This window comes from Dama dama, chromosome 12 (assembly GCF_033118175.1).
Source record: "Dama dama isolate Ldn47 chromosome 12, ASM3311817v1, whole genome shotgun sequence".
NCBI classification, from domain to species: Eukaryota; Metazoa; Chordata; class Mammalia; order Artiodactyla; family Cervidae; genus Dama; species Dama dama.
Genome location: NC_083692.1, coordinates 93,611,318 through 93,625,688, shown reverse-complemented (window position 1 = coordinate 93,625,688; position 14,371 = coordinate 93,611,318). Strand labels below are relative to the sequence as shown.

At 43.4% G+C, this 14,371-nt stretch overlaps 1 protein-coding gene across 1 annotated transcript in view; it reads left to right on the top strand.

Annotated features, from left to right (window-relative positions):
* Positions 1-14,371, top strand: part of SV2C (synaptic vesicle glycoprotein 2C) — a 215,612-nt gene that overhangs the window by 96,103 nt on the left and 105,138 nt on the right. The window contains exon 3 of the mRNA XM_061158144.1: positions 3,816-3,996. Coding sequence (XP_061014127.1) covers positions 3,816-3,996 — 181 coding nt within the window. The remainder of the gene's footprint in view (positions 1-3,815; positions 3,997-14,371) is intronic.

Sequence of the window (14,371 nt, the reverse complement as noted above, 5' to 3'; positions counted from 1 at the left end):
AAGTTTTTCCTTCCCTAAGGTCAAGGATCATGACATAAATTCATGTATTTCTAGCCTTCAGGAAAAGTCATACATAGTGGGTGCTCTGTAAATGCTTTAAAATTGGATTTAATAACCTCTCATTTAGGGAAATTGGGTGTATTTATTTAAGGCATAGAAAAATAGAGATGGAGAAATAACTGTTTTTCCCCTGTTAGCTGAGAGTGAATGTTCTTCTGAAATATATGAAATGTGTTTTGAAGAAGTAATTAAAATCCTGACAGAGATTTATTTCTGGTTTGCTTAAGCTTAAAAATCTGAAAGATTTTTAAGAAAGACGAGATATGATAAAGGCTGCATGGGGTGGGTGGGGAAGAAAACCTATATTTAACAAGCAATTCCTACAGGATATCCATTTTGTATATTTATATGTATGAGCTTTTTGGAAAAATTGGAAAAAAAAATTGCTAATGGTTACCTTTGGGAAGAGGATCAAGGATTAGGGAGAAGAAGACTTTTATTTTCATTTTATACTTTTCTGGTTTGAATTATTGGCCATGGGGGCATATTTGAGTTTAAAAAAAAAGATGTAGATCTATATCTGGGGGAATTGAAAAATAGGCCATTTTTCTTTTTTATATATTAAAATCTCTCATAAGTATTACCTTTAAATTTTATTTGCAAGTGCTTAAGTACAAGGTGCTAATAATAAATGAGGATTTCCTGCCCCTTGTCAAGTCACTAAGCCGTCTCCGTTGCAGGAATGAAGCTCTTAGCCGTTACTACCCCTGAGGTTTAAAAAGCTCCCAGGTAGGGCTGTGTCCTTCCACTCCTGCTGAGCGGAGGAATGTAGCATCTGGTTATGAGCCCTGAAAGTGCTAGAATCATCACTCTGTAACGCTCTGATCTGGTTTAGGGAAGATGTAGCTGCAAGGGATGGCCCAGAAGGGGATGACGGGTCATGGAGACCCACCCAGCAGGACCGTCATCCATCCTGTACTGGAGAAGCGAGGGGGTTACAGCTCCTTCAGAGCATGGCGCAGGAGCCCACTCATTCTGGGCTTCCCAGGAGGCACTAGTGGTAAAGAACCTGCCTGCCATTGCTAGATACATAAGGGATGCAGGTTGCATCCCTGGATAGGAAGATCCACTGGAGGAGGAAATGGCAACCCACTCCAGTGTTCTTGCCTGGAGAATCCGAGGAACAGAAGAGCCTGGAGGGCTACAGTTCATGGGGTTGCAAAGAACCAAACATGACAAGTGACTTAGCACGCCTGCGCTGCTCTTCATAGCAAGAAGTTGGATTTTCCTTTTTGCTCCGGCACCACCCAGCCTTTGGCAGCGTCAGCTTCTTTACCTTCCCCACCAAGGGTCGGGGATGTACCCGTCTGGAGTACCTGAGAGGAAGCAGTGCATCCCAGGTCACATACTCCGGTGGGACGAAGCAGCATGTCCCCCGAGCTCCCATCTGTCATTTTCCACTACCCAAGACTTAGCTCTAATTCTGTGAGGGTGGCGTCCAGGGAGAAGGCACCTCTGAGGCTTTTGAGGTACCACTTTCAATTTTAGATGTTACCTCCACACAAGAGCCTGCACAAACTGGGATGTTTTCCCAGGAGGGCAGCCAGGAGGGTTAAAGGGATCATCACCACGTTGTACAAAGAGACAGACTGGGATGTACTCACTTCTCTGTGGTTAGATCATTAATGTCCCTGTATGTCAGCTTCCCACCAATGAATGGTGTTCCCATAGTACTCACCTCAAAGGGTGGTCGTGAGGATTACGTAAGTTAATTCATGCAAACGTTTAGAACTGGTAAGGGTTCCACAAGTGCCAGTGACCATTTTTTGTTCCTTGGGCCAGAGCTACAAGAAAGAGTCCCAAGTCTTTAGATGGCAGCAGCCATGGGCTGCTCCTGATCGATGCAGCTCCCTTTCTGACCTGTAGGCATTTCTAAAGACAGACATTATTATCAAGCAGCTTTCGTGCATGTGTGCTAAGTCACTTCAGTCACGTCCAACTCCTTGCGACTCTCTGGACTGCAGCCTGCCAGGCTCCTCTGTCCGTGGGGTTCTCCAGGTGAGAGTACTGGAGTGGGTTGCCATGCCCTTCTCCAGGGGATCTTCCTGACCCAGGGATCAAACCCACATCTCTTATGTCTCCTGCATTGGCAGGCAGGTTCTTTAGTTCTAGTACCACCTGGGAAGTCCATCAAGCAGCTTAGCTTACTGATTATTCTTCTGCAAGGCACAAGTGGCAGATTCAGCCTCTTAGGCTGTAAGTAAGAGATATGCCCCATATTTATTCTCCTAGGTGAATCTGCTCTGGGGATCCCTGGGCCTTGTACTGAAACATTCTTTAAATTATCTTCTCGGCACACACTGGGCCTCATGATATGAGTAATCTCTTTATTGAGGAGGGTGGTCGTTGTATGGTCAGCCACATAGTACAGAGAAAAGTAGGCCATCCCTACCCAGGCAAAGGATAACTGCCCATCTCCTTTCAGCACCCCAGTCTAAATAAAGGCAGCTTCTGTTGTGTCTTATTGTATAATTGCTCCAACATTCGCCATTTCCTGTAGTTGTCTAGACTCGTCTATCTGAAGAGCAGCATCTGCGTGTCATTGATGTGGGGTCACCAGACTTTGCCAAGTGCTCCCCTTCTGGGTCTCAGATTCATTTATTAACTGTTAGCAAATGAATTCATGTGAATGTTTAAGGAGGATATTTCGCTAACTAATCTAAAGCAATAAATAAGGTAGTGTTTTCTCAGCTTGTAACCTAGATGCTGCTGGGCACCTTAAACACTTGTTTGACAAGGGACTAGTCAAATGGTGCTTTGGTGAAGCAAAGGGAATTGAGGAAAAGATGTAGTGGGCAGCTTTTTGAAAGCCAAAACTCTCATTTATTAATTATGCCATTTCCCCTAGACCTTGCATACCCTTTTGGAAGCCTCTCGGGAAATAACATTTGCCATACCTAATATTACGTCATCCTGTGAAAGACTCTGGACAGAGTTTGTGAGGGCTTGGCTTTTTATAAGAAGCAAGTAAATTGGAAAATTCAGCTGTTTACTCAGTGATACCAAGAGGGGCATCTATCTAACTCTTGATTTTTCCATTTGTTTCCTTTATGAAAGCAAAGCCAACCATGGTGAGCTGAACAACCCCAAACCACAAGCAGCGATTTTCCTTCTGCTTAAGCTCCTGATGCCAAGAAAAAGTTTTTCTTTTCTGAGCAGGATTTGGGAGAGACCATTTTGAGATTAACTCTTGTAAACTTACCTTCCCTAACATCCCTTCCTTTCAAGGAAGGGCCAGGGTTTTCAGGAGAAGCAGAGAGAAAGAACCCATGCAATCTTCTAGAAGTTTCCTAGGAGTCTGGTTGTGGCCCAGGTCATCTGCTGCAGTGCAGGCTTGAAGCAGGCTGGAGGATCCATTTTGACCTGGGAGCCCTTGACTCAGTCTCCCATCTTGGCCTTGCTTGGTGCTAAGCTGGGCATTTGGACCAAAGGTGACACAGCTGTGAATCAAATTGCGGGGTTGTTCTCCATGAGGACTCCTTATGCCTGCCCACTGGGGCTACCCCTCCCTAGAAGGCTGGGGAGAACGTGACCGTCTCATCTTCTGCCCTTGCCATCACCCATGGCAGCCAGAGGGAACCCACAGAGCTTGTTTTCCAACTTGAAAGCGGATTCGTGTATCCTGCAGAGTCTGTTTTTAAAGGCGCTTCTTTCCCATGCAGAATTCCAGGATGCCCTCTGCCCCCTGTTCGCTTGCTGTTCCGAGTGTCGTTTCTGCCCCTCTGACGCATTTCTTTGCTTTCTGTGTGTTGCAGGCAGCATAGTGTACCTCGGCATGATGGTGGGGGCGTTCTTCTGGGGAGGCCTGGCAGACAAAGTGGGACGGAAGCAGTCCCTTCTGATCTGCATGTCTATCAACGGATTCTTTGCCTTCCTGTCTTCATTTGTCCAAGGTTACGGCTTCTTTCTCTTCTGTCGCTTACTTTCTGGATTCGGGTAAGGTTTTTCTCTTTCGGATTTTATAGTAATGTGTTTATTCTACATAAAGACATAATGTACATGTTTTCCACTCTAGAGGTTCTCATTACCAAGAAATTATCCCTTAATGCATTTCCTTTCCCATCTTTGTGTCAGCCTTAGCCATAATGCTGGTTCTTAGAAATATAATTATCAACCTTTAAATCCAGAAGAGATGGGCACACACATCTGTGTTCCCGGGCTGATTCTTTTAGTGTTTTATGTCTAGGAAATGGGTGTTGTTTTCAAAGGAATGCTATGTCTGTGGCAGTGCACATTCATGAGTGGATTTTTTTTCTTCTAAAAATTTAAGCCAGAAATAGCTCTAGTCCTACTATTATGAACTAATTAAAGGTTTGATTCAACTATGCTTTTAAATCCAAGATGAGAGGGTCTCAAGTAAATATTATTTAATTGATCTATGGTAACTGCAGGAGATCGCCTGCAATGCAGGAGATCTGGGTTTGATCCCTGGGTCAGGAAGATCCCCTGGAGAAGGAAATGACAACCCACTCCACAGAGGGGCCTGGCAGGCTACAGTCCGTGGGGTCGCAACATGACTTAGCGACTAAACCACCAACAGCATATTTAACTAAGTAGGAAGCCTGCTTCGTGAGATGCAATAGGTTCTTTTTATAAGTTCCTGGCTTCTGTTGAGTCAACAGAAGTTGTGCTATTGACAAGTGCAGTGGCATAGTATAGCCAATAGTAGGTCATTTTCATTAAAGAACTTGAAGCACTCATACTAGATTAAGCAAATCCACAGCTTAGGAAAACCCATAGCTCAATTAGGAGAGTCCAAGAAACTCTGCTTGAATAGGAAAAAAAAAGTAGTGCAAATATAAAATTTCTGATTCATGCTTAAGGACTGTGTTTTCACTAGAGATGTTGTTTCTGAGGGAGTCTAGCATAAGATGAATATATTGGAATAATATAAAATGAAAGAAAAATGAATGAAGAAAGGGCAGGAATCTGTGCTGGATTATGAATTTGAGAACCCCATCAGTTGTGGTTGATGATGTTGTTCACCACACAGCAAAGCCCGGTTTTGCCCAAAGAGAAGGTCAAAAAGCTGCAGCCCATCTCTCTTAATTACATATAGTAGTACTTTAAAATCAGAGCTAGGATTAGTAGGAATATAAGGCATCAAAGAGAAAGACTATGTAAGTGGGTTATTTTAAGAGTACAGAGGTTACCCAGTGCAGACTAATAGTTCACCTTCATAATTCATTCAAAACACTTACTTTTTTATATTGTTTTCTGCCCCAAGATTTGTTCACATATTGAGATTGGTGGATCCACAGATTTTTCCAATGTTCTTTTTTTTATCTTCTGGAACTTCATCTGTGCTGCATTCTACACGTAGGATGTGTGTGCATGCTCAGTCGCTCAGTTGTGTCCAACTCTTTGCGACCCCATGGACTGTAGCCCGCCAGGCTCCTCTCTCCATGGAATTTTCCAGGCAAGGAGACTGGAGTGGGTTGGCATTCCTACTCCAGGGGTCTTCCTGACCCAGAGATCAAACCCATGGCTCTTGCATCTCCTGATTTGGCATATTCTTCACATAGGGGGCACTTGGCAAATGTGTGACTGAGTTGCAGGAATCTCAGGGGGTTTCCTTGGAGTGAAGACACTGCAGTAAAGCAGGAGGGTTGGAAAGCTTGGCAAAGTGTGAAAATATTTTTTCCTTGGAGAAAAATGATCAGAATCAATCATTTGCTTTGTATGGACAGGGAAAGAGGGCTTTTCCTTAGCAGAGGGGACCCTTGGTGCTCAAGGCTCTGTGTGAGACTGGCTCACATGTCATGTGTGGGGAGGATTTCTGGGTCATGAATTCAGGGGGCTGCAGCCAACCCGATGCTGAGTGAGTTGAGAGACCTGAGGAAGAACAGGTGCGATTTAAGCTGTTTGTTGAAGGACCTTCTCAGGGTCCATAGGATGAGACATTCTTGCCACAGGAGAACTTCCTCCTGCTTTTTCTTTTAATACATAATACCACTAGCCTGTCAGGGGAAGCCTAATAACCCAAGTTCTGAACTTTCCAGTCTTTTCCATTCACAATCTTATCCAGAAAATATCAACAATATTCATAGACTCAAAAATACCTGACCGGGTTTAGATTATTATGGCAATTTTCATTGCCAGTCTAGATGAAGACATGGTCAACTCCATTGACTGCAGAGAAAAGGGCCATTCTGGTGTCTGTAGAATACTCCAGGCTGGGACTGTCAGAAGCTAATTCAAGGGCAGCACAGAGACAGAGATGGGTTGGGTATATTCTTGACATCATTTGCTTCTTTGTTGCTGACACATCATTTTTCAACCAGCAGCTCAGGGCTGCAAACCTCTAAATAAGATAATTTACCTGCCAAGGCACAGACTATGCATTGCTAATTCAGCTCCACTCTATCAGTTGAGACTAATGCACTGTATGCCTTTGCAAAGTGGGCACAGAATGGGGAGTCCAGAAATTCAAGTCCACCCTACCCCTTGCCTTACTGTGAGCCCTTGGGAAAGTCCCTTGGGCTCTCCAGCCTGCTGCTGCTTTTGTGAAAGGGAGATAATAGTGCTTTACATCCTACCTTTGAGTATGAGGATCAAGTGAGATTGCATGTTGAATCTTGCCTCACAGTGACAGCAGACAGAGAGGGGGAAAGAGGCTTCTTTCTGATTTTGATTCCAAGAGGGAAACAGAAAAGACTAATCATGGGCGAAGACTTGGAAGGAAACAGGCAAGTCAAATGGAGCATCCCTGCTCTCCAGAGTAGGTGGAGAGTCCCTCAGCTGGGAGTGGGACTTGGGGGGAAGCCATGTGAGCGTACGCACCTGGGCCCAGGTAGCAAAACACTTAGGACCTTGTAGGATCCAGCAGCTGAGGGGACCTGAGACACGTAGCTGTTAAGGGAAGTGAAGAAATTGGTCTGTCTTCCTTGGCTGAGTTTGGGGCCTTGTTACCTTCTCCTAACGTGCGGAGAGCTGCCCTGGTGACAGAGGGGTTGTCTCGGCAGGAAGACGCTCCCAGCTAGACACTAGTTCATCTGGACACTCCCAGCTGAGTCTCTATGTTCTCCAGTTCAATTCCAACTCAAAAACAAAACTCTTTCACACCTGCTTTACTCTTGAAACCATGGAGGACCTCTCGCAGTTATAGATGAGACCTGGCCCCTAGATGCTTCCTGTCTGGTTGGAGAGGGAAGGTACACAGCCCTCCCATTTTTGTTCAGTCACTCAGACGTGTCCAACTCTTTGTGACCCCATGAACTGCAGCACACCAGGCTTCCCTGTCCTTCACCATCTCCCAGAGCTTGCTCAAAACCCATGTCCATTAAGTCGGTGATGCCATCCAACCATCTCATCCTCTGTCCTCCCCTTCTCCTCCTGCCTTCAATCTTTCCTGGCATCAGGTCTTTTCCAATGAGTTGATTCTTCGCATCAGGTGGCCAAAGTATTGGAGCTTCAGCCTCAGCATCAGTCCTTCCATGAATGTTCAGGGTTGATTTCCTTTAGGATTGACTGGTTTGATCTCCTTGCTATCCAGGGGACTCTCCAGAATCTTCTCCAGCACCCCAGTTTGAAAGCACTCCCATTCTCTATCTGCTAAGAACTAGTCAGTGTCCTTTGTGGGGCAGCAGCAAGGGATGTGGGAGACTCATAGATGAAGGAGAAAACGGTGACAAAACTGTGAATGAAAAACCAGTTTCCTCATAAAGGCTCTTCCTGTTCTAAAGGCATGTAATGTTTAAACCCTTTCCACGCCCATCACTTACGCACTGAAAACATAAGCAGCTGAAGTTTTGACATAGTCCTTTTATTTAAACATTGTTAGTTAAAACCTGAGTCAAAGAATTAAGGCTTTGATCCTGGAGACCTTAAATAGAAGATCTTGTTATTTCTACACACCAGGCAGCTCCCTTACCCACATCTGATCTGGTTTTAAATTGAAGAGAAGGAAGGAAGATTTCAGAATGTTGGCACTTTTTTCCATCGTGCAACTCTGGTGCTCAGACCCTGCAACGCTCCGTGCCTCTCCCAGGAGCATCACTCTTCCCATCCTTTCTACTTCACAGGGTCTTCTTACTGGGCCCTCAGCATGCCCAGCCTCAGACTACCGCTCCCAGTGACTCTCACCAAACACCCCTGGCTGGTCTTCTTGGTTTCACTGATCAATGCACCAAAATATTTGCTTCTTGTGTGTTTCTGTCTTTTCTCCACCAGCATGTAAATTCCAAGAGGGCAGAGACTGACAGGATCGGTCTGTCCACTCTTCACTGCTTAATCGCAGGAAGCTTAATCAAGTCTTACTTGGTCTGTGTAAGGGGAAGAGTTCTCAATTAAATGACCAAAAGTTTAACTTGCATCATGAAACTTGGCCCCTCGGTCAATTTCCAGACTTGAGCCAGTTTACAGACCCAGAACCCCTTGAATGAAGGGGAGGCCCTAGTACATTGCTGGAAGTTTATGCTTTTCATCTTTCTCCCAGCCTTCCCCCAAAGGATCTGTAGCCTTTTATCAGGGTAACTGCATGAGAGAAAAGGAAATAATCGACTTTTCAGAGCTTACTAGGCACCGGCTCTGAACTGACATTAATTCCAGGAGACCCAAAATGTCACTGTGGTCCACCTCCCAGAGTTAGGACTTACAGAGATCAGGTGGTCCATGGAGTTTGATCTCAGATACTTCTCACAGTGAGTCCAGGAGGCCCCTGAATCCATCCTGTGGTCACTTCCCAGTTCCAGAATGTGTAATTGGAATGGACAGAGCAACTGATAGGGTCTCCACATTGGTATGGTGCCTGTCCACCAGCTCCTCACACTGGGCATTTCAGAGGAAGAAGTGAATTTCTGGGTCACAGTCCAAACCCCTCATTTCACAGGTTAAGGTTCAGTGATGGAACCAGGAGTGACACAGCCAGGACTTAAGTTCCAGCAAAGTCCTTTTGAACTAGCCACTCTGTTAACAGGTAAACTGTGCATTCTGAATCCAAGGTTAAGATGCCTTTGTATTGATTTTATTGCAAGTGCCACAGGCTTCCTCTTGCACTATCTCATTTTGTTTCTGAGGCATCGTTAGCAGGACTGTGTTATATTCCTGTTCTTGGTATAAAGGAGCCTGATGGATTGGTAAATGGCAGGTGGGTGGGAGGGTGAGAGGAGAGATGAATGATTAGATATATACAACTGGCTTTAGCCTGGGGTCTACCTGGCTTTGTGTAAGATGTGCTTTCCTCTTTATTCACCACACTAAGTCATGAGTGTATTTCCTTAGAAACATAAATATGTCCAGCTGCCAAACTCTGCATGACTTTACATGTTTGTTCAGCTCAAGGCACGATCTTCCTGCCAGGGACAGCAGCGTTTTGTGGGAAGGCGGGGTAAGGCATCAGCCGTTATTCATCTGTCTCTCGGTTTCCTAAGTGAATCTCACATTGGGCAACAGACATTTCCCTCTCCTCTTTTGTTACAGAAAATTGCAAGGATGGGAAATGGAGTTGACACCATTGATTCATTTTCATTTGCCCAAAATTAAATTATTTGTTTCCAGTCACTGTTAATTATGAGAATGGGAATGCTTCAGATGCCGGGCAATGTCAGAGTTGGGAGCGTCTCACTGAAGGCCTGGCACTGCTAAGCGTATAGGTCAGGAGAAAACTGCACCAGCAACAGAAATTAAAATGAAATTTCAGTGTCAGTGTATGGTAGGAGAATGACTGGCTGTTTCTCCCTCTGCAAATGGAGCCTCATAAATGCATCCTTCATAGCTAAACAATATCCATCCATTCACCTATATCAATCCATTGTTGTAAAGGTGCAATACCCAGAATACCTTGACTTGATAGAAAGGATCACCACTAACTGAAATTCTTCAAAGTGTTTTATATGTAGAACCTTATTTATGTCCACAACATTTCTAAAATAATAGAGTATGCAAAAATATCCTGCCTTTTTGAAATTAGAACATTGAGGCACAGAGAGATTGACTTCCATGTGTTCAACAGACTCCCAGGTCTTCTGAGTTTTAGTCTAATTCCAAACTGTAAGGTTATACCTCCAGCATTGGAAAAATGCAGAACTGTTTAAAATTTTTCAAACTTTTAAACATGTTTTATCAAACACCCATATAGTAGTTGCCCTATTGAGAGACACTGTGTTAAGCACTTTATAAATATTAATTCATTAAAGCCTCATGATGACCCTATGAGGAAGATAATATTTACGCTACCCATGTTATAGATGAGAAAGATGAGGCACAGAGAGGCTAATGGTAAAATCATACCCAGGCAACCTGGCTCCATGCTTATAACCACCAGGCCTGTGTTGTCTCAGATTCTTTGAGAAATGTCTGTGATTTCATACCACACGATGTCTGATACATGATAGACACCAGATAAACATTTTGAACAGATCAGTTCAAGATTTCTGACCCAAAGAACTGGAATGGAAAGACTGTTTCCAATGTGGAAGATGAGGCAACAGACTAAATTATCTTTAATCCAAAAATAATTGCAAACCCAAGTTATAAACAGTGAGTCAGTGTTTTCCTAGGCCTCTGCAGTCCAGCAGGCCATATGTAGCCACCAAGCCTACGAAATATGGCCAAATTTAGATGTGCTGTAAAGTGTAAAATCTATAGCACTGGATTTCAAAGCCTTAATACATGCAAAAGAGTATAAGATATCTCATTAATAATTTTTATATTGATTACAGGTTAAAATGATAGTATTTGGATACTTTGGGTTAAATGAATATTTATTAAAAGTAACTGCAGCCTTGTTTCTTTTCTAGAAAATTCAAAATTTTATACATACTTCACATGATATTTCTATCGGAAAGCACTGTCTTAAACAATGCCTTTTATGAGAATTTCCAACAACAGTGGACCATTCAGACACACTTTATTTCCCTGAATACCTTTTGGCAAAAGAACTGTAGATTCCAAGGGAGAAAGAAGTAACAGAGGAAAAGTTCTCCCAAAGTCATAACGTATAATTATGAAAAATTAGCCACATGCACTTTTAAGAATCGACTCTGTGAGTTCCTTGAGGGTAGGGATATGTATTCTTCATGCCTGTCCCTCCAGGACCAGGTGATGTGCTTGGCCCAGATCTTGGCTGGGTGAGGGGCTGGATGGTGAGGGGGGCGATGGATGGGTTGGTAAATGGCAGGTGAGTGGCAGAGTGAGCGAAGTGGGTGACTAGATAGCACAGCAAGCGGCTGGAAAAGTCTGCGACTTTTTTCATCGCTTCTTACAGATCATCCTTACAGTCATCACCATCTTTATTCACGACATCATTTAGGTGCTGTGGGACTGCACGCTTCCAGCTGTCTCAATAGTGAGATGGGTTTCTTCTACGACAGCATGAGGACTCTGACCTCTGAATACACCTTCCCCCTCCGTGGCAGCAGGCCTGCTGCTGCTGTGGATGTGTAGATCTGCTTAGGTTCAAGGGGCTTTGCGTGCACACTGCATTGCTAAGTTGCTTCAGTCCTGTCCGACTCTTTGCGACCTTATGGACCGAAGCCCGCCAGGCTCCTCTGTCCATGGGATTCTCCAGGCAAAAATACTGGAGTAGGTTGCCTTGCCCTCCTCCAGGGGATTTTCCCGACCCAGGCATTGAACCAGCATCTCCTGAATTGGCAGGCAGGTTCTTTACCACTAGCTGCTGCCTGCAGTTCTGTTTAGGTTTGAGGGGCTTAGGGCACCAATATGATTGCAAACAAGGGCAAGGGGAGTTGAAATTATGTTTTCTTAGAAACACAACTTTTACTCAAATTATATGTTCGCATCTCCATATTCTCAAAATAGTCAGGTGTAAGCTGCGGCTTTGCAGACGGGAAGACTAAAGCTACCCTAACCCCCACGCTTCAGCCCCAAAGCTGAGCATGAGGGGTCCCTGTTCCTAATTTGATGATTGGTTTTGTTACCAGGAAACATTCTTTTCCTGTCTCTATCTTGATTACTCACAATAAACATGTGCCTTCTAATCAATACAGCCATCTCATTTTCTGTGCCAACCTAGCCTGTTCAGAGATGTTAGGTCTGTGTTCTTTCATCTAAGCCTCTGAGCAACCTCCTCTGTGATACTCCGTTACTTTCATGAAAACAAAGTCCATCTTTGGAGTTGCTGCTTTAATTGTTTACTTCTGGGTCCAGCTGAAAACACAATGAATTGGTTCCGAATTGCTGTCCGACTTGCCTGGCAGTTCAGTGTCTTCTTTTTATTTTTTTTTTTGGTTGCTGATTCTGAGCAAGGATTAAAAGAATATTTTTCATGCAAATTATTTGTAATTGTGATTCCTGGCATAGACTACAGCATTCATTAGTCATTTTATAAACCCATAATACTTGTTGTAATAAAGCCACCAGAGTCAACTCTTGGTGGATTTTGCCACCTGCTTACTATCTGTATGGAACACATGACTTTACAATGCTTATTCAACTTCCTGCTTAATTACATTCTCATGTAATACCTCATTTCCCAATGGAAAGGGAAGTTGGAGGAACGGCACTGGCTGGCAATCACGTGGTGAAGTAAGTAAGAATAAGATTACTCATTGTTATTAATATGTGCTCACTGAAGCATTAAAGCAAAACAGAATTATTCAATTCCTTTCAGGACAGGAAGTCACCATTCTATAATTTCTCCCCTGAACATCATACTTCGAGCCATTTTAATTACAACTGGCCTTTTTGTGTACAACCTCCTTCTTTCACCACAGAAACCTCCTCCTCTTCTTCTCAGTGGTCAGCATACATCTGAGTGACAAGGTGCAGAGACAGAGTAATACACCACGAAGTTGTCATCGAGACTGGAGTGATGCTAGGTGTGGCTGTGAAATGTGCAGACCTCAATCAGTCAGGCTTCCCAGTTTTTCAAGGTGGTTTGTGGAGACAGGAATGTTTGGCTTTCTCCTTCTTCCTACTTTGCTAAACTCATTCAATTTACATGTCTCCTGTTTCCAACACAGAAGTTTTGTCTGTAAAGCTGATAGAAGTCTTTGCCTTATACCATATTTCATTTGTGAATTTGTCTTAGTTTACTGAGGAAAATATGTTTTATGACATTTACTTGATGCCTAATATTGAGTGTTGCCAAAAGTATTGCAGACCTTTTGAGGGGCGTATTATGTGTATTCCCACACTTGAGTGCACACACTGGAGGGCTCCCAACTTATTCTAGTGGTGTGTTTTAATACAGATTTTTTTTTTTTACTTTCTTTGTATTTCTGTAATTAAAGTTGTAAACACCTAACATTAATAGTACTTAGGGAAAATAGCTCCAACTCTGAAATTCCACATATCAACCTTCTGTTTCACCAGTGTCAATTCAATTATTTTGAATCTGGCTAATCTTCCACCCATAATAGAGCATGCATTTCAATTATTATTTCCTGTGTGCCTCCTAATACCATGGACAATGAAGATATGGTCCTTGATGGGAGCTACTAAAATAGACTTAATATCTGATGGTGAGAAAAATTCTTTATAAGCCACCCTGACCTCATTGTTTCATTTGTGTAAATATTTTGTCACAAATGAAATCTTGAGCACATTTCAACAGTAGCTAATTGATCATTAGATAATGAACAAAAAGAGGTCTCCCTGTTAACTGGATTTAGACATTTACTGCCTATCTGCGGTGTAAAAGGTAACCATTGTATGCCTTATATCCTGGCTGTTTAAAGTTTCATATTTCCTCTATTACATCCCCATGACAAGAGTTTCTCGACCTCGGCACTATTGATATTGGCAGCTGGATAAGTCTTTGTTGTGAGGGGCTGCTGTGAATATGATAGGGTTTTTAACAGCGTGCCTGGCCTCTGCCCACGATGTGCCAGGGGCCACCCCTGAGTTGTGAAAACTAAAAATATCTCCAGACATTGTTAAATGTCTGCTGGGAGAGAGGCACAAAATCAACCGTGTTTAATAACCATAGAGAACTTGAGAAACTCCATTCAGATATGTTTCTCTCTTCAAGTGTTCTCAGAAATTGTATCTTAGTACAATAAAACAAATAAAGAGCTATATTAGCCCCTCACACAAAATAGTGAGGTGGAATAGAAATAGGGAGCTTTTTAAATAAGAGTTGATAGTGGAGGGCGACCTCTAGGACACAGAGTAATTCACGAACTCTTTTGGGGCTCTGCTGCTATCAGAACTGCCATGCTGGCACCTCATGTTGGCCCAGGACATAACGTGTATTTTTCCACTCACTAGAGATGTTAGGCCATCACAGCAGCTTACTCTTCCCCTCCATCATCAGAGAGTCTTGGGGCAATTCGTATCTTCAGAGTAAACACTTAGTTCATGCCCAGTAGGCCAAGTCAGGGGGATTCAAAGATGAATATGTTATAGT